Below are 27539 nucleotides of genomic sequence, written 5' to 3'. Positions count from 1 at the left end.
TGAGACCCACAGAGGTGAATCTCATTCCTCATCAGCCCACTCAGACCAGCCCTGCGCCTGAGAGACCTCTGACCGCAGCTTTTCTGGACAGGGCTGTCAGTGCGTACGGCCCGACGCCGCTCCGAGGGGATCTCAAATCCCACAGATGTCCCTTTAGCCTCCACGTTTCCTCTCCTGTAATGGACCAGACGTTCTGATGGATGTGAAGCACTTGTCAAAAAATAGCTGATCACCCCAGAGAGATCTGCTCTGCTGAACCTACAACTTCTGATCCAGGTTCTCCCCCACCGTCGGAGGCTAGGGGGAGGCTTATTGTGGTCAACACGAGACAGGAGCTTGGTGTGTTTAGCACAACACCTTGTTTAAGGTGGTGCTGCAAGACACCAGATTTTACATTAACCTGATGTTTAATTCATATGTGATCAGTTGAAAATGGAAAGACTTGGATTTTAATCAGATTAGTGTGTTTTTTAATATGGGGGTTGTATAATATATATTTTTCAATATAACTATGTTCAGTACATGTGTGGGAAAATCTAGGGTACACTCTTTCTGAATGCTATTCACTGAAAGGACTGTGATTATATGACACAGTATTTCTATATTCATTAACAATTGTAAGCACATTTGTGACCCTCATGCAAGTAGCATGGGTATATTTGAAGCAATAGCTAACAATACTTTGTATGGGTCAAAATTATTGATTTTTCTTTCATGACAAAAATCTTTAGGATATTAACTAAAGATCATGTTTCATGAAGATATTTTGTAAATATCCTACAAAACTTTATTTCTGTAAGTGGATGCAGCAAAATCACAAACAAAAATGGCAGGAAATACGTCTTCAAACATCGCTTGCTGCCTGCTTACTCAAAGTTTAGTATCTGTGTAAAACTTCGAATTTCTACTTTCGGCTTCATCTACTCTTCACAACCTCATTACAGCATTAAGCCAATAGCGAGCTTTAAACCAAACCTGTTTCTTCTAAGCAACGGCCTACTACATCGTCTCTGATAGACAACTTAGACATAGACAAATAGACAAAAGTGATTTTCTCAATATTTTGAAGTATACATCAATGGAAAGTTTATATATTCAGCTTTTATATGATGTATAAGTCTTAATTAAAATAAATTGATCCATAAAACCACAAGGTTTTGTGGTCCATTTTAAATCCTTTTTTCATAACATGAGTATTGCTTTCTACATATTAAAAAAGTCTTGTATTAGTGGTCCTTAACTTTTGGAGATACGAAAAGTGTACACACAACAACAGACATTTGGAACAACATCTTGTACACATATGTACACAGGAATTCAGTTCTGTAGAGTTTGTATTCGGATGGTATAATCCCTCTATCAGTTGTATAAATCTGAAGCCCTGAAGAAAAATCTTGCTGCTCTACATGAGGTCAACCAGATTTACAACCACTTCAATCCACTGGAGATTTAATGATAGATTAAGTGGAATCTTTTTAATCTGAGGTGTCTGTATTTAAGTGGGTTTGTAGTCGCACCCTTCAACATATTAATGAGCCTGTATTGAAGAGGGATATCACTTCAAAGGTGTTTTGTACATCTGATTTTAGCTGGTGGAAGGTTTCACAGAACAGTTTCCGTGAATTTTTTAAGCAGGTTTCTGTTAGATTTGGAATCTTTAGAGGGTAGAGCTGCTAGGGCACTATAAATCTGTTTAGAGTCCTCACTGACAAAACAAAGTGTGTCGTTGCAAAGCAAACTATACAGTATATACTGTATTTTTCTCCTGGTCCCTATAAATTCAAGCAACAGTCTTGTGTACATTATAGTACTTTGACAAGTGATTCTAGTGTCAGAATGACTCTTTTATAGCCTGTTCTCATGTGGTGAGCAGTGTTCAAGTTGGCTGTTTGATTAGTTGAGTGGACTGGCAGTCGATCAGGCTTACGATACAGAACGTGTTGACACTCTCTCCAGGCCTGCAGCTGAGTTTCCGGACGCGGGCGGAGGAGGGACTGATCCTGTATGCAATTTCACCCGGAGAGCAGGAGGAGTATGTCGCTCTGCAAATACACAAAGGCCGTCCGTACTTCCTCTTCGACCCACAGGTACGTCACAAAAGCCTGCTGCAAAGATCCTTTAAAGCTTGAATCCACCACATGCGAAAGATCGAACCTTTACAATCAACAAAGTTGTTTTTTGGAAAGAATGATATTTGTACATTTAAAGAAATAGACGAAAGAGAGTTGGAGACCAATTAACTTGTTACCCGCAGATATCAGGTGGCAATAGAAATAGCAATAGCATGCTAATTACCCCACACTGCGGCACTTGCATGCAGAGTTGCATCTATTGCCCTGATGATGAAAGCAACGATGAAAGATGATTTCACATTAGTGTCCAGGAGACCACCGAGAATCTCTCCCCACCAATAACCAAATATGGCCAGTTTTGCATTCGTAAACACATTTTGTCGGGGTAGTTTGATAATTATAACTAAAAGTGGTGTCATGCCCAATTAATGTCCCCTGATAGCGTGCCCATTAGTTCCCCCATTAACGAATTCAACAATTCTAATGGGATTAGCACCATGGGATGCTAATTGAGCGTGACACAGGAAACCGGTATGCTTCCCCACACACTCTTTCTAATGATGAAATTAATGAGCATTTTATGAAACACTGTCTCATGAAAGCATATTTAGTTCCTGTAAAGGCTGTCACAAACGATGCCGTTTTATTCCAATGTCTCCGTATTGGAGATAAGCGAGTGATGAGTGCTTTCCAGTGTTTCTCTGAGGCCCATGGGCATGATTAGTTGCATTAGCACCATGGACAGCACCCATTTCAATCTTAAACAAACTCAAGGGCTATTAACCAAGAGTGTGTTGCACGCTGTGTTAATGACATGCGCTCTGTCACTAAAACCTATAGCTGAAGCTTACACACAACTGTTGTGGAACAAATCTTTAATTGACTGATTGGAGTATAAGTACGTAAATTCGTCAAATCGTAAAATCTTTTCAGCGTGCCTGCTGTTTTCCATCGGCCATTAATTTAATAATTGGCCATTATGGTTAAATGGTCTTTCGTATTTTCAGAATTATGTAGCTCATTTTTTTGTTTGTCTGTGTTGTTTTAAATTGTAAGTGCGATCACTCTTTTTTCAATTGTACTTGAGAAAATGCCTTGAAACAAGAGCTAATTGATTATTCATTAGGGTAATTAGCAATTAATATATGCGAGTATGTGATTTGTGGTGTAAATATCCTCCAGCTTGTTTTTTTTTTTTAATTGATGAATGCTGTGACTGAACATTTGGGGTTTAGTCATTAGGACTGCCTAGCTTAGATGTTTAGGAATGGTTTAACCAATAATAAATAGCCCTCATTATTTGGTTAACCGCATGTGTTTCCAAACCTGCAAGGGTATTCTTTCATCTGCAGACCACAAATGCAGTTATTTATGTTATAAACTCTTTGTTTTTTTAGTACCCATTGACTTGCATTGGTTTCCTGTCCATACAATAGAAGTGAATGGGTACCGCCGTTGTTCGGATACCAACATTCTTCATAATATCTTCATTTGTGTTCTTTAGAAGAGAGAAAGTCATACAGGATTGAAATGACAAGTGGGTGTCCCAACATTTTCATTCTCGGGTGAAATAACCCTTTAAGCTTTATATTTATGTTTACCTGATCATTCTGGCCCCTATCCGCTTTTATTGTGTGCTCTTTTTTTGCATTACACATTAAAAAAGTGAAAAAGAAGGTTTAGAGAGACAAAATGTGGTTTTAAATGATCCAAAATAAATTTGGGTGAACTGTCCCTTTAAATGTCATGTGGCTGAATGCGTAATGAAAACATAAGATCAGATGTTTGGGGTATGAGGTTCTTTATTCCTTACTAAAAAAAAAATTCAACCAATATACACACACTCTTTTAAAACACTTTTACCTAAAATAGCATCTTTATTTGATGCCTGTCATCATTAAAATGACTTGTTGAACTGCTGGCAGAAGATTTCATTCCAAGAGGCTTTAAGGTGTTGTGACAGAATTGATCTCTGATTGTAAAGAAGCCCCATTGAATACTTTCAAAGGGATGAGGGATAATAATGCAGTGTTGTGTGTGTTCTGTCTTTTCCCTAAAGCTGGTTTTTCTCTCTCTCCTCTCTCTCTCTCCTGCCCTCTGCAGTAAGCATATCACAGGGCCGACTTTCCTCAGCATCCACACACATATTGATTTGATCATTAAATCTTCATCACAAAGAGGAGATGCGATACTTTGTGTCTAGGCGCTTTCACTGCAGAGCACTCAGTCAGGCTGTTAAGTGTATGAACCTGAATGATGTCATATTTTAGCGGGACAATAACCCCATCTTATGTTGATGGTGCCAGCCCGTGAAATTTACTGCTTTTGGGGGATGTCCTATCTCTGGGCAGAATTCCTCAGTGCTCGAGTTTTGTGCCAAGAGAGATCCTAGCGATAGATTATCAACTTCTTTTTAACTTCTCCTCCATAAACACAGATATTGGAAAGTATAAGGTCAAAGTCAAAGTCTGGTTATATGTACATATGAGTGCTAATTATGATATTACTATTGCGATATCGTGTTAACGCTGATTTTACCCACTTTTCCTAGCTGTTGCATATACTGTAGTTGCTTTGCGCAGTGGTTCTCAAACTAGGTGTTGTGCCCCCCTGGGGGATCTCAAGATGGGTCCGGTGGGGCAAAACGTTTTTTGGCATTTTATGAAATATAGAAATGCATCATAAATTTTGTGCAATAAAACATCAGAAAAATAATACCACCAACCAACATTATTTTTCAGCATTGTATAAATGAATATGTCTTTATTTGGGGGGTCACAAAGCAGTTCAGCCCACACAAGGGGCCCTTACAACCATGAAGTTTGAGAACCACTGGCTTAGCGTATGTGACACTACCAGTTAAAACCCAGATAAAGTTGTTTCTTGGGATTTATTGTTATCTACATACAATCATCCTACATATGTAAAAATAAATAACTGACATCTTTAATATTGACTGAGTGAGGCCATGTCAAAGATTAAAATCCTAGGTTGAAATCAAAATTATTTATATTATATTTTCAGACATAAGGTTGGGCTCTGGCAATTGAAATTTGCTTGTTTTTGCTTGTTTTCACTTTTTTAAAATGACCTCATGTTATTTTCTTATATGTTGTCAGAATGGTAAAGCTTCAAAAAATCACACACATCCATTATTAACATAATCCAAATGACCCCATGGGTCTTCTAAAGTGAAATGATAACGTCATGAAAAAAAGTCACTCTTAGTCATTTCAAACCTGTATGACTATCTTTATTTTCCAGAACACATAAAAATATATATTTTGAAAAATGTGGTAGCCAACAGTGGTACCCATTCACATCTATTGTATGGTCACAAAATCTATGCAAGTCAATGGGTACCGCTGTCGTTTACCAGTGTTTTTTAAGATATACAATTTTTATGTATAAAGCGCTTTCACAATGTGCATTGTTCAAAGCAGCTTTACAGGAGAGAAAAAAATAAAAACAGAAATCACATTAAAGGTGAAACACAGTACAGTGCATGGTGTTTGTAGAACAAGCAAGATCATTCTAATAAAGTGATGTTAACGGAATTTACCGAACCTCTATGCTAATCTTATACCGGCAGTCTCCCGGTAAACAAACCAACATGACCCTGTGGCGAGGAACCCAAACTTTAATGATAAATAAATGGATAAAAAAAATTGGGAGAAATCAATCTCAGCTGGGAGGGCCAGGTCTCCTCTGAAATGTCACAGCTGCACTCGTGACTTTGAGTAAATGTTCATGAATAACAGGGAGACCTTATTAGTTGTGAACTAGGAACATTCATTTGTTGAAACTATTTAGTTCTACCTTTGTCTCATTTTGTGACCAACACCAGACAACAGAGATAAACTGGGAAAATAGTCATAGCATAATGTAACTAAGTGCAGCTATAACTTCAAACTGTGATGATGTAAGTTTAGCATTAAACACTAAGTATTGTAAATAATTTAATGTGACAACAAGTCGTCCGTCTTTGCTCTTGGTCAGTGATCGAAAACAAATATCTTGTTTTATGTTCTGCAGATTTTTGGGTGAACTATCACTTTAATATGTTCTTATTTGCTGCCCATCGAAAACTTCAAATTGGTTCTCGTGTGTCTCTGAAAAAATGCCCATTTGACAACTAGTCACAAGACGTATGTCATATACAGTACATCAGAGCTGGCATAAAGTGAGTAAACTGTGAATGAAATTTTGGTCGAACTAATCCTTTAATTGTCTGTCGATTATTTCGGGGTACTGTGGCACAGAGATGGTAACATCTCCTAAACATGCTGATCAGCTTCATTTATGCAGTGAGTGTGTGTGTTCACTCTGACCGAGCGATTAACCCTCAGCCTTTGATGCTAGGCTTCCGCCGTGGCCCTCAGCCCTCGCAATGATGGAGGAAGACGCTATAACGACAACCAATGGCACCATCTGATCGCTACCAGAAAACAGGCCGTGGGAACGATGATTGTCGACAGTCAATACAGTGGTAATGACGCACACGTATGACATTCATAGGCTGGCCATGCACGCCTGCTTCTATTCTATTCTGTTAGTCTGTGGATGAAGAGCCTTCACTTGAACAGATTTTAAGTAAAAGAATTATCAAGGTTAATCGTTCACTGTGTGATTAGAATAATTAGGCCAAAGAAGCTTCTCCTTCCCTGAACTTACATTTCAATTAAGGCTGGAGGTGTCTGGAAAGAGTCTCACGGGAGTTTTCCTCCAGAGGAAGCGTAGCTTTATCTCAGTTACTCTTTAGAAGTGTAAGTTACTCTTTTGGAAGAGTTTAACCCCACTGTGATTTATAAGAGCAGCCAGGTACAGTCTCAAAAGAACAATATTGTATTGATTTAGTTGTGACACGTGTTCAGACACATCGGGTCACTTTTTTCCACTCTAGGGTCTGGATCGGCTACAAGTGGAAGTACCATCATCGGTCAGAACACGGGCGTCTACATAGGAGGCATTCCGGAGAATTTTACCATTTTTAGACAGGACACTGGTGAGGGGTCCTCCAGAGTTTGTTGTTTTGCTGTTTAATCTGGATGCTACAAAATAGAAACACACATTGTCTGTAAAATGTCTATTATTTATTGTGAAAGCATTACACAAATATTTGTGTGTGTTTGTTTGTTTTTTGTTGTACAGGTTCAGCTAAGCTGGTGCAGCAGGGGTTTGCTGGGTGTTTGAAGGATGTTTTGGTACAGAAATCCAGTGGCACCAGTGATGTTTGGGAGCCTCTGGACTGGGACTCATCTGTAGAAAATCACGAGACCTATGAAGGCTGGGAGGGCTGTCCTGCGTTCTCTGAAGATGGGGCGTACTTCCTAGGACACGGTACCTTCATATAGTGGGATAGTATAGTTTTCAAAGTTTATGTTGAGGAGTTTTTAAAGGATGAGTTCACTTAAAAATAAGCCCACATTGACTTTCCATAGTCATTTTTTCCTACTACGGACAGTCGATGGGGGCTCATTTTGAGGTGAACTACACCTTTAACATTAGGTTTTCGTTTTTATGCTTAGGTTTCCTGAAGATTAAACCTGAAATATTCGCTGGTGGAGATTATTTTGAAATATCATTTGAGTTCAAAACTGATCAACTGAATGCACTGCTGTTGTTTGCCTACGATGTTCGTGGGAAAGATTTCATTTTGGTGAGTTTGCTTAAACATAAACAATCAAGTGTAACTCTTTTGGTACATTACTAAGTACAGTACTTCTAAACATTATTTGTGTGTGTCTGTTATTTGTGTGCGTGATATCTAGGTGGAACTGCAGGGGGGGGTTCTTTTCTGGGTGTTGCGCTGGGGTGAGGAGACAGCAGAAATGAGCGTATGGGTGGGCTTGTCCTACTGCGACGGGGCCTGGAACACTTTAAATGTGCTGAAGAGAGGGTCACTGGTCAGTGCTGGTCTCAATGATGTTTATGAACAGGAGAGAAAGGTCAACGGTGGTCCTCTGAGAATAAACTCTCCACTTTATCTGGGTGGAGTCCCATCGGAAGTTCTGCACCCGGCCTTGAACAAACACAGTCTTCTGCATGGTAAGAAACACATCTAGAGGTGAACATTTCAGAAAGATGTTATATTTAAAAAAAAATATATTGTCATTAGTAGATTTACATTTTTTACATTTGCTCATTTGGCATACGCTTTTATCCAAAGCGACCTACATTGCATTATACTTGACATTTTGTTCAGAACTCATGTTGCTTGTGCCATGCTGAGCTACAGGAAAGCTTTTTTTAAAGCACTAGTTTTTCCCATCAGCACCTTTGCTTACGTGCTCTTGTCTGTGCTTTATAATCAATCTCATTTTACATTTTTATTGTTTCAGATATACCATCCAGCTCTTGTTCTTTCTCTCTTTGTTCTCTCTGTCTTCCTCCCTGCCACTCTGCAGGTTTTGGCGGCTGCATCAGGGATGTTAGATTCGCGCGCGGGCCTGTCGTAAGCTTGGCGGCTGTGTCCAGCGGTGCTGTCAGAGTCAATCTGGATGGATGCCTGTCAGCTGACACCAGCGTTAACTGCAGGGGAAACGACTCCATTCTGGTGTACACGGGCAGAGACAGGAGCGCAGACGACCTGACACTACAGCCCTTCACGGGTAAAGCAGCCTCCCCGCCCCTTTCTTGAGCGCGCGCTAGCCAAGCCTCATTGACCCGCGGCTATTTTGGCCTCGTGTTGCTCGCCTCGTCTCTGTGTCAGGCGATTGTTTGGCCTGATTTGTCCTTTATGCTCGGGGTCTGTTATTGTAAAGTCCCAACAGAAGAACAATAAAATGCGTCCACCACAGCAACGGACGCAAACACGACACGGAGGGCGCGCAAAGGTCGTCTAAAACGGCTACCGGTGTCTCCTTAATCAGCAGTATTGTAAAACTGTTGAGAACTGCACCTTAGCTTAAGCACATTGACAAATATAGCAAAGCTGCTATTCCTGTGAGTGATGGAGAGATATTTTCACGCAAGACAGTGTGTAGGAGAGGTATATATAGAATATGAATTGACTGTTATGAATTTCTCGGTTTTCAGAGTATTTGTACAGAGTAATGGCATCAGGAGAAAGGGGATGGACAGCCGGGCCGTGGCAGCGGGGCCGCAGCAGAGAAACAGGTAGGATTATTACAATCCTTTGGGCTACTAGGTCACATGTCAAATGTCACTCATAATAAAAGACTAAAATCTGTCAACATGATTATTGTATATGTATTTTCTGCTGATTATCCTTTTGCAGCGTGATGTCACGCACCTTACCAAATCAGTTATAAGGATTTTATACGCAATGAATGTACCTTAAAAGTTAAAAGCTGTACTAGGGTCCAGTTTGGCTCTGAATGGTTGCATCTGAGCAGAAACGGCAGCAAATATATAATCTGGCAAAAACTTTTATAGTTGCGCACGTAATTACAGATTCATTTTATGTTTCCATAAATAGAGAATTGTCTGGCTGCTGTCCTCACCTTACGATGATATTTGCTGAGCACACGCATTGACACAGACTATCATTCTCTCTCACCTGGGACAGAAAAAGAGCTAGAGCAGCGAGCGCTACAGGCTCCGTGCTGATATTTGTTTGTGTCATAGTTTTCAGGCCAAGCCATTTTATTCTTATCTGCACAATATATGTAGCAGTCAAGGAGATGCGATGGTGCTCAGTGATAGCTTATCGTGAAGCCCGTTGTGAGAGCGTACATCATGGACACTGGGTTATTATAGATGAAGATGCCGGGTGTGGAAGAGAGGGAGTGTGTGTTCATAGTGTCCATCTTTAGACTTAAAGGGACAGTTCACCCAAAAATAAAAAATTGTGTCATCATTTAATCCCCCTTTTGTCATTTCAAACCTGTATAACTAAATTTTTTCTGCAGAACACAAAAGAAGATATTTTTAAGAATGTTTTAACCAAACAACAGCGGTACCCTTTGACTTCTATTGTGTGGAAACAAAAGCAATGTATGTCAATGGGTACTTCCATTGTTTGGTTACCCACATTTCTTTAAATATCCTTTTTGTGTTTGTTTTCTTCCATTGGGTCCGTTTTATTAGGTTAAAACACCTCTTTAATTTGTAATTTCCCCATCTCAATGATAAATCACTAAGACTTTTACTTACATTTGTATACATGTATCATAGGTCATGCCATCGTTCTATGGTGGATATATCACACACGTTTGTTGTCTGGGTTGTTTTGACTGGATAAACGAGTGTTAAAGAGATTCTTTAGCGAACGGCGCATCATAATTGATGCTTGTTGCATTTCTGCATATGTTTGACTGCTTTATTTATGCCCCCTAAAATGTGAATCCTGAAGAGAAAGCAAGACGCGGCTTGATGGGCGTGAAATATAGCCCAGAATGAACGCTGGATGTACAGTCATATTAAATCAGTGCTGAAAAAGTTACAACTCTAATAAATTGTATTTATGCTAATGGTTAGATATGATTTACTGTGTCTATTAAAAGTAAAGAATGTGTGTGCTGCTTTTCTTTGGCCTGACACACACGTTCTCTCCTTCCCAATTGGATTCTCACACTCTCTCCTCCCCTCTCTCTTTCTCGTCACGTGTCTCTCTCACTTATTATTTCCTGTACAGTTCCACAAAGTGTGCTGCCTCCCTCCAGAGTTGAGAGTGTAAATGGTTCCAGCGTGGAGGTGAGCTGGGAGGAGCCGGCGGAGGTCAGAGGTGTAATTGAGAAGTACGTACTGAAAGCGTACAGCCAGGAACGTCCCTCCTCGTCCCCCATCAGCGCCACCTTTCCCCATTCTCAGCACCTGACAGGTAAGGGCCGTGCTGCTGGCCGCCTGGAGCTCGGCTCGTACACATTTTAAACAAGTTCACGGGAGAGCTAACTTACACTGGACATACCCTGTACGAAATGACCAATAGTCTGTTTGGCCACAGGTTTTTACCAACAAATTCATTCCACAACATTTGATAAAGTAAAATGTGCATGAAAAAAACGCTGTTCGCAGCGGTGTAGTAATTAAAATTTAACTATAAACATAAAATATGAAATACTTTTTGTGCCAAGGTTTTATTTTCATAAATATGTATTTGCTTTCTAATATTATTTTTATTATTTTAAATAATAATTATAATATTGTAATACTTATATTATGTGAAATGTATATGATGTATATATTACTGTATATTTATAATATACTTTTCATATCGTATTTATTTTCATATTTTAACATAATTCTTACTTATTAATAGTTCATCCAAAAATAAATCATTTATTCAGAGTCATGTCGTTCAAATCTATATATGACTATGAATATATTTTGATAAATGTCCATACAATGGAAGTCAACAACCAGTGTTGTTTGGTTACCAAATGTAATCAAATGAGTGCAAGTAATTTTTATTTTGGTTGAACTGTCCCTTTAACATTAAAACTTTGCAAGCTGTCATTTGGAATGACATATTTTAGTTTTGAGAAAGCATGATTGACAGTTCCAGTCACTTTTCTTTTTTATTTAATAGAAAAGAGCACTATCAATCCTAAAATTCTCCTCTCTTGTTCTGTGGAAGGAACAAAGTCAAACGGTTTGGAACAACATACGGCTGGTTAAATCAGGACAGAGTTTTCATTCTTTTAAGATATTAAAATCATAGAATTACTTACTTCAAAGATCACCTTTTCCGATGGAAAAGACGCCGTAGTGACTCACGTTCCCCAGGACAAATGCTCATGACAGTTATTGGTCAAGTTTTTAAGACAGCGTTGCGTGTCAATGTGACATTGCAAGTTTACAGACTGAGAATCTGCTTAGTTACTTGAAATTGCTTCAATGAACAAATGGGGATCTCGAAACAACGATTGCGTTCTCCGATGACCAATCACCATGAATAGACTCTGTCTCTGGGCAAATCGAAACAGGAAGATCATTTTCTGCCTCGATCTTGGCACGCTCCAACCTGCGCAAGCCCGAGCCACGCTAATTTATGATAGCCGTGACACCAAAAGCAGAATTACACAGGCAGATAAAAACTCGGAAAGCAAATGAGTGGGTAACGAGAGGAGACTGGGTCAGCCTCTTAATTGAATTAAAAGACGTCTGACGAAAAAAAGTTACACTTACCTGGCCAATTATGTCTCAGCTGAAGTGTTTACTTTCCAGCATTGACAGAGAACTGTCTACTGCGAAGACATGCTGGACGCCGGCCAAACATCCACTCATACACTCTATTAAAAAGATCCTGCCTTTATTTTGGATGACAGATTTGAAACGATACATCTAGATTTGAAACTGAATTCATTATAAAATTGCCTTTTTCAGCTTTTTACAAGGTGATTTTAAATAGACATTGCATGCAAAAATAAGCTATAATATGGCAATGGCAAATTATTTATATAGCACTATTTACTACATCCAAAGTTGACCATTGTGCTTTACAACGAAGGGCAAAAACAAGAACAATAAGGCAAATGACAAATATATTCTGAAAAGGAAAGAATCTAGTCAATATAGCATCGAAAAAGAACACCACACTGAAAGTTTTAAATTAAATATTAAAAGTATTTTAAATGAAAAGAAAGGAAAAGATAGGTCTTCAACCTAGACTAAAAATGGACACAGATGAAGCCACATTGATTGACTTTTGATTTTTTGATATGTGGACTAAAAATTGGATTCTGTCTTTCAAAGTTGTTAAAGGAATAAAAAAAATTCATCTCACTTGACTTTTTAATGGGGAAATGCGTATTATTTTTTTGTAAACAACATGTATTTGGGTGATTTTATTCACCCTAATGCCATACTTGGTGTATTTGACTTCCTGTCTTCAGCCAAACATGATCCGATATCATATCATATCATATTATATTATATTATATTATATTATATTATAGATCTGGGAAATAATTAAAAAAAGTCCTTCACACCTAACATGCATGAGTACATATTTTGAGTATTCCTTTTTTTTTCAACAATTCCTTTCATTAATTAATCTGTTCTCAGACAAACCTGTCATAAGATTACTAAAAAAACTTTACAAAAATCCTTTTTGAATCCTTATTGAACTTCAACACCAAGCATGGAACCATTAGCGGTTGTTTTGTAAAATGTTGAAATCACAATCATATCGATCAAAGCAGGCCTGCCTAGTGACGCTCGTAGTGAGCAAGAACCCTTCTTTAAATAGCATCGGCCACTTTATCCATTAAACAACGTCATTAGTGTCCCATATCCTGAATAGCGACGGGCTGCATCACTTTCCATCTCGGTGATTAATCGTAGATATTACTGTTTGATAATAAAGTCCTTTTTAAATCCAGACCTATTATCAGAAGTGATGGTTATATTATGCCGTGTTTGAAAAGCCCTCGCATTAGGAAGCCGAGCTGGGGAGGCCCTCTGTTTGAAATATTGAAGTGAAAAGAATGACATTTGCCTCTTGATCTTACACTTTTTTTCTGCCCTCTTCTTTCGCAGGCACTTTAAGTGGCTTGGCTCCTTTTAGCAGCTACAGTATAACCCTGACGGCGTGCACTCAGGCCGGCTGCGGGGAGAGCCCGTTCGCCACCAGCTTCAGCACACCGCAAGAGGGTAAAGCCATTTAGAAGGTCCCGACTCCCACATTTCTTTGATGAATAATAAAACCGACGAGAGGAGCTCAAATAGAGCCGAGCCATTTGCTTGAAAACTCCAAACTAATTTGATGACAAAGTGCAATGCCAGCCTGTAATTGCTCAGTTTTATTTATTTTTTTATTTCCCCGCCTTGTCCGTATTCCCGTTTCGGAGAGAGAGGTTTGGAGAACGGGGGTAAGTGCGGGGAATGAACTCTCTCCCCTTTAATGACATGCATCTTTAATAGATGTAATGCAGATTAATGGGCTTTTTAATTGCTGTTACATTGTTCGTGCGAGAGACTCGTCTTAATGCAAGGCATCGGAAAGATTAATGAAAGCCTCTTCGTTTCACTCAACCAGAGAAGTAAATCCAAAGACAGTTTGGGCTAAAAAGAATTGATTGTGACGCTGAAAGTATGAAATCGAGAATCAAGTGGTCCATTTGCACCGCTCTCGGCCAATCCAGCGAGACCCTGCTTTGCGGCATGAGCGCGCTGCGGAAAGCATCATTCCTCTTTCTCTTTCAACACGTCCAGGACTCATTCTTTATTGCCTTCACATCTGTCTGACCGCACGGGCGAGATAAAGAACCGTCTTCCTCAGTCAGAGGGAAAAATGTCATGTCTATTGACCGAGAGCCTTTTTCCTACATGAAACAGCAAGAATAAAGACAGATTAGTCGTCAGCAGTGGTTATTTTCACTGTCTGATTTAGTGTCGGTCTAGACAGCAAAATTACAGATGAAACTGTTTGTTTGATGAGATGATGTTTTAAGTTTTGCCTTGTTATAAGACTTGCCAAAACAGCTCAACATCGTGATTGGCAAATGATTTCAATTAGAATATGTGAATATAACAGGAAAACAATTGGGCATTTCCATGCGAACGTCAAATTTAAGATGAAAAAATCTAGTTTTTACCATACTGATTGGTCAGATGTCAATATTTGACGGTTTTAATATCTATGTGACGTCTCTTAAAGTTTTTAAAGCATATTTTTCCACAGTCAGAAAAGTGAATAGTCACATCCATTAAAGATATGTAACATCCATAACAACGGTCCGTATTCCTCATAAATTGGCACATGAAAATTTAAACATAGTAACTATATATTATATTCTATAAAGAGGCATCCCTTCATTTATTAGTATTATTACTTCTGGTTTGTACATTTTAATTCACAGAAATCCTACAAAGCATGTTTCCTTTTTGGCACATCCACAACATGTGAATGTTTCTGTCTTTTAAAATAGAAAACCCGTTCACAGACTGATATTTTTCTGATGTATGGACACTATCATCAGTGGTTTAGTAAAATAAAAACAGATGCCTCAATATATTGGTAATAAATACATTCTCTGAGAATTTATATTTCAAGATTTGACTGAAAATGTCACAACCATAATGCTGAAATTGTTTATATAATACTTGCTTATTAAGATTGCTTGTACTAGCTGATATATCATCAGAATTCCCCATTTTGTTGCGAAGGGAGAAATATATGGATACCATTTTAGGTCTGTTCATTAATATGAGTTGGGCTGAATAGCTTTGTTTAAGGATAGTATCACATTAAGAGTCGTCGTCAAGTGCAAAAATCAATCCGATGTGAACTTGATTACAGGCACAAATTACTGTATCGATCCCTGTTAGATCAATTTTAACATGCCATGCACAGCCAACTTCATTTTCAACTTTTTCAGTTTTGCTCGGAATGTCTTTCATCTAAATTAGCTCCATATTAAAATCAGTTTGTAATAGACCCTATGTCATCTGTTATGCTTTGAATGTGCAGTCCGAAGGTCTGAGCCCACTGTTGAAAATGCTAAATATAATATAATTTTTGACCATAATGTTTTCTTATTAATAGCTCCTGAAGATGTTGTTCCACCTGCTGCAATCTCCTATCCCAACTCTTTGTATGTGTACTGGGACCCTCCATCCAAACCAAATGGCATCATCACACAATATATCCTCTACAAAGACAATGCTGTTGTGTACCAGGGCAACAACACTTACTTCAATATCACAGGTAAAACATAAAATGCGTGAGCTACCTGGTATTCGTACTTCAATGGAAGGTGTGCGGCAGGGTCATGTATGCAGTGATGTTATATGTGACCCTTAGTTCAGTGTTCAGTACACTAGAAAGTTGACATCCGTGATATTTGTGGAGTGATGTTGATAACCAAAGAAAACCTTAAAGCGGGCGAACACACAGGGTTTCTGCCAATCTCATATAAATCTTGAGTACCTATATTGCATACTTTGTATCTTCGAAGAGTATTTAGTTTGATCACATTTATAACAGATAGATACAGCTTTACGGCCTGTGCGGGGGGAGTGGTAGGCTGAACCATAGCACGTGCGCACACATTGTCAACAAAACACAGACATCAGTTTCACTCACCGCAGCGGTTCATGTCCGTCATCTTTTAGCGCTGGGACGGCTCCATGTGTCAATTTCAAGCGATCTCCAAATCCAGCGTTATATCCACCGTTTTTATAACATTCATCACCCAAATGCAGTGAACAAACAAACACCTGAACTTTGCAAACATATGCTCTCTCTCTCCTGCACACAAGTGAAAGTGACGTCTGCGCATGCTCCTTCTCTCCCGGGGGCCGTGCCGCGTGCTTTTCCGGGAAAATTGTCCAATAAGGGACTAAAAAACATTTTTATATGTTCGAAAAAAACGTTCCCAAACCTGTGTGGGGGAGTGTATCGAGTACAGAAATACGCCCAACTCATTTTTTGACAAGTTGACCATGTTAAGCATGAGAAGACAGCACGTTTAACATTGTAAAGAAGTCAGAATGCATGACACATCATTACAGGGCCTCTCTAAAAACAAAGCAGGACACAGGTGAGTAGAGTTTATGATTCTATCTCAAACTTTAAATATCTTCATCTTCAAATTTTTCAAAACTCTCCATCTTACGCTCAATTCCCGTACTGTAACCATGATTATTGCAATCATTGTCTGTTTAATGTCTGTTATTGCATACAAACTTGAGTAAACTTGTATTGAACCCTAAATATTTATTTAATAGGATAGTTCACCCAAAAATTAAAACGGCTGAACACATTGACTTGCACTTGTTTTGTGTCTATGGAAAACAAGACTGGATAATATTAAACTCAAAACAAGGACACTAACTCACTAGACTAGAAAATAAACACTGGATACAAACACTAAACTAACACTTACTTGACAAAGACACAGGAACAAGGAAAACATACAGGTATATCCACAAGGTATCTTCACAAGGTATATCCACAGCAAACATCAAACACAGGTACAGCTTACAATGCACGAGCAACGAGACAAAGAAACATGAGGACTCTTTATAGGGGGAAACAAACAGAGGATGGTAACGAGCAACAGGTGCTGGGGATTAGCACTCAGGGAAAGCTGACGAGAAGAGAGAGGGGCGGGGCCAGAGACGAGACACGGAGAGAGAAGAAATCGTCTCTCTCCCACATGAACAGAGGATTCTGTATGATTCCACCTCTAGACCAAGAAATACCTGACAAGGTGAGGTGGAATCATGACAGAACCCCCGCCTTAAGGAGCAGCATCCTGATGCTCCTCAAAGGCACAAACAAGACAAGACAGACTTAGACAAAGACAAGAACCAGACAGACATGGTCAACAAGATAAGGGGCATACATGACATGACAACGAGTGGACTCGGGTGTGACAATAAAAATAACAAACAAGGGAGGGGGGGTGTTGGCAAACCAGAGAACATAGGGGGAAGTCCAGAAAGGGTAGGGCTGGGTGGGGTAGTCCTAGCCTGTGGGGGGTCTAGAGCACGGAGCCCCAGAGGGCTTAACAGGGGAAGTCCTTGGAGGAACTGTCCTAGTCCCTGGCAGGACTGCTGGGCTGGACCCCGGCTGGAGAGGCTCGGAAAGGCCGGACGGGACCGGCTGGAGAGGCCTGGGAATGCCGGACGGGACCGGCTGGAGAGGCCTGGGAATGCCGGACTGGACCGGCTGGAGAGGCCTGGGAATGCCGGACTGGACCGGCTGGAGAGGCCTGGGAATGCCGGACTGGACCGGCTGGAGAGGCCTGGGAATGCCGGACTGGACCGGCTGGAGAGGCCTGGGAATGCCGGACTGGACCGGCTGGAGAGGCCTGGGAATGCCGGACTGGACCGGCTGGAGAGGCCTGGGAATGCCGGACTGGACCGGCTGGAGAGGCCTGGGAATGCCGGACTGGACCGGCTGGAGAGGCCTGGGAATGCCGGACTGGACCGGCTGGAGAGGCCTGGGAATGCCGGACTGGACCGGCTGGAGAGGCCTGGGAATGCCGGACTGGACCGGCTGGAGAGGCCTGGGAATGCCGGACTGGACCGGCTGGAGAGGCCTGGGAATGCCGGACTGGACCGGCTGGAGAGGCCCTCGAAGGCCGGACGAGACCGGCTGTAGAGACCCGGGAAGACCGGACGGGACCAGCTGGAATGGCGGCTGGGCAGCGCTGTCCGGTGGCTGGGCAGCGCTTGGTGCCGGCTGCTGGACCGGCTTGAAAGCCAGCCTCGGGAACACCGGATGCTGGGCAGTACTCGAACGCTTTCCCCTCTTGGGCTTCCTCTTCCGGGAGCGGCCCACAGGGACTGTGGCCGACCGAAGAGAGGCGGTGGGAGACACGGCTAGCTCCGTGCAGGATGAGTCGGACGGGGAGTCCCACGACTGCCTCCGTGGGCGTCTCCCTTGGATGCAGATGGGAGGTGAGTGGGATGGACCGGCGAACCTCACCATCCCAGTGGTCAGCACCCGGTCCTCTGGGACGGAATCCAGGTGGAAGTGGGTGGAGTCCTGGGGGCCACTGCTCGAGAGATTCTTTACCAGGTCCTGGAAAGACCCCTGGATAATCCTCTCCCGTTCCTCCAGCGGAGGAGGACTGACCAGGCCAGCCAGGAAATAGGAGTTCAGCAGAACCTCTGGGAGAAAGCCCCGCCTAGCCAACGACCCCTGTGCATAATTTTCCAGGGTCCGGTCACCCTGGGGAGGAAAAGGGCCATTGCCTTTCTGCACATCATAGATGGCTGACTGCCACCAAGCCTGGGACGAGTTGCTGCCTGCTGGGTTAATTTCTGGCTCGTGCATTCTGTCATGAAATTGCAAGGAAGACAATGCAGGGAGAACCCAATTGCAGGCAGGACTCAGGGATGACAGTGTTAACAGATAATTTATTATTAAACAAAAGAACACTACAAAACAGGCAAAACAAAACCCACAATGGGGAAAACAAGACTGGATAATATTAAACTCAAAACAAGGACACTAACTCACTAGACTAGAAAATAAACACTGGATACAAACACTAAACTAACACTTACTTGACAAAGACACAGGAACAAGGAAAACATACAGGTATATCCACAAGGTATCTTCACAAGGTATATCCACAGCAAACATCAAACACAGGTACAGCTTACAATGCACGAGCAACGAGACAAAGAAACATGAGGACTCTTTATAGGGGGAAACAAACAGAGGATGGTAACGAGCAACAGGTGCTGGGGATTAGCACTCAGGGAAAGCTGACGAGAAGAGAGAGGGGCGGGGCCAGAGACGAGACACGGAGAGAGAAGAAATCGTCTCTCTCACAATAGAAGTGAATAGGTACCGCCGTTGTTCAGTTACCAACATTCTTCAAAATATCTTCTTTCGTGTTCTGCAGAAGAAAGAAAATCATGCAGGTTTCGACTGAAAAGAAGATGAGCAAATAATGGCAGAATTTTCATGTTTGGGTGAACTATCACTTTAAAGTCCTGTGATATGCAAGGTGCATTAACTTCTTCACTTATGGTTCCCCAGTGTAAACATGTTTACACATACATGCAAGAAAAGGGAGGACAACAAAAGTAAGTGTCTGATTAACATTTGAAAGAGCCACCGCACCTGCCCAGGGATGTTTCTTTGAACCAGGTTAAACTTCAATGATGTGAAAAGTGCCGCTCTGACACAACAGAATGCACCTGATGATATGGAACGCAGCACTTCGTATTATCATACAGGAATCAGACAGAAACTACCCTGATATTGAGAACATGCACTTAATGAATGCTTACGGTATGGTATCAGTCACATAGTAATGCTCAGGACACATACTGTGCGGTATCTATAACGTACAGTACCAGATTAAATGGGCCATGCATTTTAAACAGATTACAGTGCACTTAAAATGTTAGTCAGGTAGGCTACTGACTGACTAATTTTCATTTTAATTCAGTCCTTATAAATATAAACAATTAATGAGAGGATGGAGAATTTACTGGCTGACTTTGATAAAACACACGCGCACACACATTCAGACAGCATGGTGAAATGAACGGGGGAAATGGATTCCTCTGTGTTCCTCTTGATTTAATCAAATCCTGAAGTGAATAGGTGGAGCAGATGCTCGGCTCCACTGCGTCACATGTATTACTGTATTTCGTCTCGCCAGTAGAGTCGGGGCCAGCCAGCCATTGTTTGTTTGTTTGTTTTGTCTAATTCCCGTGTGCTCTTTCTGCCAGTAGTGGCAGTCGCCGCTCTCGGCTGTAGCGCATGAAATGCTGTGAGATGTTTTATTAAGAGGCTCAATGCTCCAGCCGCTGTTTGACCCGGGGTGAGAGGCATGCCTAAATGATATGAAGCCCCCAAAAGGCCAATTTACACTCAGGACAGGTATATTCTTTCTGAGATGAATCATTCAGAATGTCAGCTCCCTCCTACCCACACACACACACACACAGACTGCTGTATTGAGGAGAATCCTTGAACTGATCCTGTGGCTAGCATAAGTATTTCTTGGTGGTATATTCCAATATTTGATTGAAATTATATTTTGATGTTCCATAATTTGATAAACATTGCACGGTATTATTATTATTAATATCAATTCAATTGTATTGTGGTTATTATTGTTATAAACAATATTATTAATAAATAATAATTTGCATTTAACGATGCAATAACGGAAGGCTTATTGGATAGTTTATACAGTATTACATTTCTGTCATCCTTTTTTTAACCCTCATGTTGTTCAAAACCTGTTTATTCTGTAGAACACAAAAACAGATATTTTGCAGTGTCTCTGTGGTTTGGTGTCAATGGGGTACAGTGTTGTTTGGTTCCCAACATTCTTCAAAATATATTCTTTTCTTTTTTACAGAAGAAAATTAAACAGGTTTGGAATGATATGAGAATAAGTAAATGATCAAATCATTTTCATTTTTGGGTGAACTCTGCATCTCTTCAATTGTAAAAAATCGAATGCCCTCTTATAATGGGAGCGAATCAGTGAGAACACAAGGCATCATTCCACAGCCAGATTACAAATTATAGCTTGTCTAAAAATAATAAACAGGGCGTCCATGTATTCGGATATCATTTTATAACAGCACCAACTGTAATGTTGATCAGTTCTCCTCATCACGTGTCCATTACTTTTTCCCTGCTGGTCCCCTGCAAGCCCACAAAAACAAAGGTCACACTGAAGTTAACCGGTCACATTCAGAGAGATGTACCAAAGCAAATTTCACTTTGAGTCTTGAGACATGAAACCCTCAGAGGATCTACACAAGGGTTTCAGACAATTTCCGTCTCTCTGAATGGACTGAGCTTCTTTCTCTTGAATGCTTACAGATATGCCTGAGAACATACTTTAAGTATTACAACCCAGGTTGGAGCAGAAAATACACTTAAGGCCTTAAGGGGCATTTCTCATAAGACCTATTGTGTGGCATGATGTTATTTTCAGTCTGCTCGACAGGGTATCCCTTATTTATTGTGGGCCGTTGTAAAGGCAGAGGTCTGATGTGATAAGAAGCTATGGAGCGGTGGATTGCTGCGGTTGCCGTCACCTCCCTTTCACCCGTGACATACTCAAACCTAGGCTTCCAATTTCTTTTAGGATATCTTAGCCTGACTTCTATGCTCCCCCCGCTGTGATTTTTGGAATCTCTCACCTTTCTTATTCCTCCTTGATGGTAAACTGCTTTCTGACGCTTCAAAGAGAGCGCCTCCATGCTGTCAAGAGGAGTCTTTGGAACACGGCGCTCTCAGCCGGCGTTTGAGACTTCTGTATACCAGTACAAATGATTTACAAATTATTCCAGACATGCAGAGGCTGGAGACGCTGTGCATGTTTGTGCACCTGCGAGCACGTTTAGATATTACTTTAACAAGTTTTTTCCGTTAGGAATCAAATGGTTGTACAACACTAAATGAATAAAAAAATTGGCCAAAATCTGCCTTCATTTTTTCAGGTTTTATGATTTTAAGTCACTTGAAATTGGCTTTGTAAGTCACAAAAGCTACGTTCAGACTGTCACTTCAAATCCGAATTTTGTGTGAACAGCAAAAAATCACATGAAATCTGTTACAAATCTGTTTCAGGATGTGATTTGAAATGCGCATTTCTAGAAATCCGTTTCAGTCTGACCGCTCAGATCCGATTTGAGTAGCTTTTGTCTTACGTTGCGTTCTCATGCCACGTGAAATGCCACGTTGAAACGAAAGCACGTCAGACGTCTTTGCAGTTATAAGGCTGCTATGTTGTTGTCTGTGTGCTGGAGGAGACGGGAGGACTGAATAAAGCCACACATACCAACTATATACACTTTAGGTTCATTAGACATGTTTATGTGTTCGACTCTACGCAGCACTGCTCAGATTGATCAGCATATGACATCACCATACTAAGCAGTGTGCTCTGGAATCGCTCTCGCGGTTTTGCGATGTCATACACAGATCGGCCTGCACAGCGACGCATGAAGTTCAACGCTTCCTGTCATTGCCATAGGGCCAAATCAGATATTGCAAAAATAGAGAGGCCACCACGGGACACTCAAATCGGATCTGCACAGTTGCATACACAGTGTGTACAATCAATAATTTAAATTAGATTTCAATCTGATATAAGGTGACAGCCTTGAAGCGGACATAACACGCAGTTTCTGCCAATCTCATATTAATCTTGACTACCTATAGAGTAGTTTTGCATACTTCGTATCTTTGAAGAGTCTTTAGTTTGATCACATTTTTTTTAAAAATAGATACAGATGTACGATTATTTCAGAAAACAAACGACCTCCTGCAACGGATTTTCATGTTCAAATTCATGATGGGGAAGTGTATCTAGCACAGAAATACTACATCATACGTCCAACTCCTTTTTTGACAAGTTGACCATGTCAGGCATGAGCATCCAGCACGTTTAACATTGTAAAGCAGTCAGAAAGCATGAAACACTGTGGCACCCCACCTTTAACAAAATTTTGGAGGACTTGTTAACTTATCAAAACAATTTAACCTATTTCAACTTCATTTCATAAATTAATGGAAAAACGTGTTTAGATTTAGACTTTTTACACAGTGCTTTGCATTGCTAACATATTGCATATAACACCTATAAAAAAATAATTAAAATGTTCAAAAAGTGATAAACTATTAACACAGGCCAGTTTGTGGATTTTTGAGGACTGTAAATATGTAGCCAATATTATGATGCCATCACACCTGTAGCAAAACTTCAATGGATGCTGGAAGTGTATTGCTTATTCAAAGTAAATGGTTACAAATTCCCTCGTGGTCCTGGATGAGGCGGTTTGGATGCAAATTTAAATCCAAACTAACGTGTTTTAACATTCTTAATCTTTGCCAATTGTATTTACTATTGTAAACTACATGACAGCGTTCGCTCTTTGTTTTCCAGGTGTTGGTGTGTTCACTCCTCATAAGTTATCATTGAGTGTCTGCACCGAGGCAGGCTGCACCAACAGTACACAGACCACCCTGTTTACCGGCCAGCTGCCCCCCACACATGTAGAGCCGCCCGCCCTGACCGTACTGGATGCCAGCAGCATCCACATCCAGTAAGTATGATGTACAACCATAAACATACTAAATTAAGTTCCGTCTTTTGATTTTTTACATTTAAGAAGCCCCTCTGGTCACCCGTCGGAGATCAAAAAATCAAGTATCCGTAAATCCTTGGCCACAGTTTTGTAATTCGTAATCATGATCGTAGATTCTAAAACATTTTTTTTTTCTCCGACGGGTGACCAGACGGGGCTGGTCCGTAGAAATTCACTCATTCCACTGCCTGAAAAATGTTTGATTTAACCCTTTCACCGCCATTGGCGAGTTATCTCGTCATTTAAAAAATACGCTTCCCGCCAAAGAAGAGTTATTACGGCAATCAGTGTTTGAACTGTTGTACAGCAGGTGACGCTATTACACACCTTTGGGAAAAGTACAGAATCCCAGAACCTAGAACGTATATGTTTTAGCGGTTTTTAATGATTGTTCTGAGTGTAATCTGGGCGGAATCTTTGACAAAAAAAGTTAAATATCTCAGCTGTTTAATCAAAATGATGCATTTTTGAAGAAACCTACCCACATCTATGGAGTGATAAAAAACGAACAAATGAAGATAGAAGAATACGGTTTCTTTCGTTTTTAAAGCTGAGACTCTGTTCATTCATTTGACATATTGTTTGTCCATATTTTCTTTACAGAAAATTTACTGTGAGCCATTCAATTTGGGTGAAAATGTTAAAAAACGCTGGCGTAGGCTGGCAACATTTTTTTTTAAAGAGGCTGGCGGCGAATCAGTTCATGTTTAATGTTTTGTATCCTATGATAGTTTTTTGTAATACGATATTTTATTATGGTAAGGAAACATATCATTGGAATAGCCTTTATAACCATTTTTATGCATTTAAGCTGTGAGACTGTTGCACGTGAGCTTGGAATAAACTTAATGTTAATGCCAGCTAGTGTGGATGCTAATATAGGTATAGTTTCCGTTCTCAGGTCCTGTCCTTGAGCACTCACTTTTACACACGAGCACACTAATGAGATGTCAACATCGATGAAGGTGGTGGTCCTCACCTTTTTTTATTATAATGTTTTATCAGAGTGATACACTAATGAGGTGACGGACATTTGCTCTCTCTAAGAGGACAAAAAAACATTCTAGCTCTAGTTATTCCTCACCATTATGCTAAAGCCAAGTTTCGCACGTCAAACACTAACACTCCGAAGACGTGGTGCATAACCTCTGTTCAAAATAAGAATGGTGCCCACCACAAAATCCCACACTGCGGCGATTTATCTGACCAACCCGTATGTCAAAATTTAGAAGGCGTCCCTGTCCACTGTGCGGGTGCATTAATCAACTGAGTGTTTTCCATATAATCATAAAGAACGTCCCATCCGCCAGTCACGCCATTGGTTGTTTGTCCTTATTGTCTTTGCGTGTCCTCTGGCTGCAGTTGAGCGACCAGAGGAACGGAGGCCTTGATTTAGGGGCTAATGCTTAACTCCAGCACCCACACCGGACCGTCTCATTGAACTGCATGAAAACTGTAGACTACGACCTTCTTCTTGCCTGTTTAGCATGCTGAAATTTCTCCAGCGTTTGACCCGCGTGTTGAATGCCTCTTGACTCTGAAAATATAGAGAGAGGAAGAGGAAGATTTTTTCCCCAGAAGTCTCCGCTCCAGGCTTATAGCAATCTATGTGAAAGCCTTTAGAGGTTCATTGTTTGCTGCCCCATCGCCATTAGTTAAGAACTGTGTGGAGAGGGCATTGCACAGTACACATGAGAGAACTGTAAGAGAGTTAGGGGGCGACAGGAAAGCAAACGTATGTACCCTTTTGTTTTAGCCAGGAGTGCTTGCTTTGTGTTGGAAGGAAAATGTCGTCGTTTTACTGAATGATCACAGGTGAAGATTGAGAGAGCTACGAGGAGAATACATATTTAGGTTGCCACCTACACAGTCTTTCCATAGCAGGGGTGTGTGTACCCAAGGGCACAGAAAGTGGGTATATGCAGTGCATAGTGAATGTTGATGCCATATGCATAAAAGCCCAAAAGGGGCAATACATTTAATTGTATTCTTTTTTAACAAAATAGAGAGGTAAAGTGGAAACTAATTGTACTTCATTAAACCAATAAATAGGAATTAGGAGTTTCAAAATAGATTTTATAATACTAAATAGTTTTTGAACAAACCAAAAGAGCCTTAAAATTGTCAGTATGTTTAAATTCATGCATATGATGGAATCACATTACTAACATCGAAAGTGAACACAGATTTCTTCATTTGCATGAAAGTATGGACATGCAAACATCAACATCTAAATGAAGAGTTCATTCGCAAAAACGTGTTTAAAAATCTTTTTTTTTATTGTGCATTTCAATTACAATCTTACAACTCCAGGTGGGTAGATTTGATTAGGTAGTTATAACTCAAAATAATATATAGCTAACTAACGCAATAAAACACGATAAAAACATGATAACACAACTTAAAAATGGAGTTATCTTAAACTTTTCATATACATCTCCAAAGGTAAATAACATCACTCACATTTTATGGGCTTTGGCCTTCATTTTAGTTAAAGTTACATTTTGCTGCAAAGTTAAAATGTAAATTTATTCAAAATAATTACAATATGAAATACTGTCCTGTATAACCAGTTAAAAGTAAGTAAGTCCAGAGTGTTGAGCCTTAGGGCAGATAGGGCAAAAAAAATATTTGACCTACAGGCAAAAATTGCAAATCACTGCTTTCTGAGAGTGGCGATTGTATTATTCAATTCGACACACCTGCAATGTTGCAATAGAATTCCACTATCCCTCGTCTTCAGCAATAGCAACAAAACCAAACAGCCTTCTCCCGTACCTGAAATAAGGATAATTGAATAAAGGGGAAAAAGCTATTTCCTCTTTATTCTCCCTCTACCTCTGTATTAATGGCAGTGGAGAGCTTTTGATCTCTGTAAGTCATTTATTAAAAAGATGTATATTACCCAATTTGTCTCATCACCGATTTTCATAACTTCATTATGTATCTGCTCTCTCCTGATGGCAGCGTCTCGGAGGGAAACTCACCTTATTTATTGTCTTCATCCGCCAAAGGGGAGCAAATGGTTATTGCTTTATTTCCATTGGATATTTCAATTTGAATAGGGAGAGAAGCTGCAATGGATGGGGGGCTGGGGGGTTGTGAGAGAACGGCAGCGCTGTAATTTGACATTACAGATGATATCTCTCTCTCACTCTCTCTCTCTTTTCTCTCAGGGTCTAATTGTAGATACAGTGCCTTTGAAAGGTATTGCCTTGTTAGCAGAATCGTAATAGGAGAGGGCGAAGGATCATATGTGTTCAATATTCTTTTGTTGTGTTGCGATTTGCCTGGGAGAGAGGTTGCGAGACCCCGGATTGCAGGATATGCACAAAACCAGTATCAGCAGAAACAGGCTCCACAGAAGTATGCAAGAATGTCACCCCAAATGGGAATTTGAGGAAAAACAAAGTGCATGTTGTTTTTTATGATTTTTGGCAGTTTGTAGTTGATGTATTTTATAATTGTATATTATAAAGCAGTAAATGACAAAATATCCCAATTGGCTCTGAATAATGATATATTTTGCACTCACAGCTATACAGTACGATGTTAAAATCCTGTAAATAATAAATAATGCCACATAGTTGCAAATAAAAATGTGAAAACTGCCGCCAAAAAAAGAGACCATTTTTATTTAATCATCATTTCTAAATGTATTGTGGCATTCCAGTCCAGTGTCTGTAGAATTTCAACAAAATCAAACATCAGGAGTGACATTAAGTCACACAACAGCAATGTAATAGACTGACAATATGACAAGTTTCATGAAACTGTCTTTTAAAAAAACGTGTTTTCTTTGTAGTATTTGAGGGTCTGAGGTTTCTGTTATTTTGATCTGTTTCTCCTGTTTTATTTTCTGCAAACGAACGCAAACAGAAATTTGAAACTTAGGAGAAATATTGCTTATAATAAAAAATGAATAAAGCAAAAATTATAATTTCTCCGTTCATAGGCCCGATTCACATTAAG

The 27539-nt window shown here is 40.3% G+C and overlaps 1 protein-coding gene across 1 annotated transcript in view; it reads left to right on the top strand.

The window, feature by feature from the left end:
- Nucleotides 1-27539, top strand: part of ush2a (Usher syndrome 2A (autosomal recessive, mild)) — a 202067-nt gene that overhangs the window by 60641 nt on the left and 113887 nt on the right. The window contains exons 22-33 of the mRNA XM_056768674.1: nucleotides 1957-2087; nucleotides 6435-6561; nucleotides 6976-7077; nucleotides 7224-7412; nucleotides 7601-7731; nucleotides 7844-8120; nucleotides 8480-8683; nucleotides 9111-9191; nucleotides 10672-10857; nucleotides 13518-13631; nucleotides 15526-15687; nucleotides 23366-23525. Coding sequence (XP_056624652.1) covers nucleotides 1957-2087; nucleotides 6435-6561; nucleotides 6976-7077; nucleotides 7224-7412; nucleotides 7601-7731; nucleotides 7844-8120; nucleotides 8480-8683; nucleotides 9111-9191; nucleotides 10672-10857; nucleotides 13518-13631; nucleotides 15526-15687; nucleotides 23366-23525 — 1864 coding nt within the window. The remainder of the gene's footprint in view (nucleotides 1-1956; nucleotides 2088-6434; nucleotides 6562-6975; nucleotides 7078-7223; nucleotides 7413-7600; nucleotides 7732-7843; nucleotides 8121-8479; nucleotides 8684-9110; nucleotides 9192-10671; nucleotides 10858-13517; nucleotides 13632-15525; nucleotides 15688-23365; nucleotides 23526-27539) is intronic.

The sequence above is a fragment of the Triplophysa dalaica genome, chromosome 15 (assembly GCF_015846415.1).
Source record: "Triplophysa dalaica isolate WHDGS20190420 chromosome 15, ASM1584641v1, whole genome shotgun sequence".
Taxonomy (NCBI): Eukaryota; Metazoa; Chordata; class Actinopteri; order Cypriniformes; family Nemacheilidae; genus Triplophysa; species Triplophysa dalaica.
Note: the sequence above shows the minus strand (reverse complement) of the source record. Positions and strands in the feature narration are given on the sequence as shown.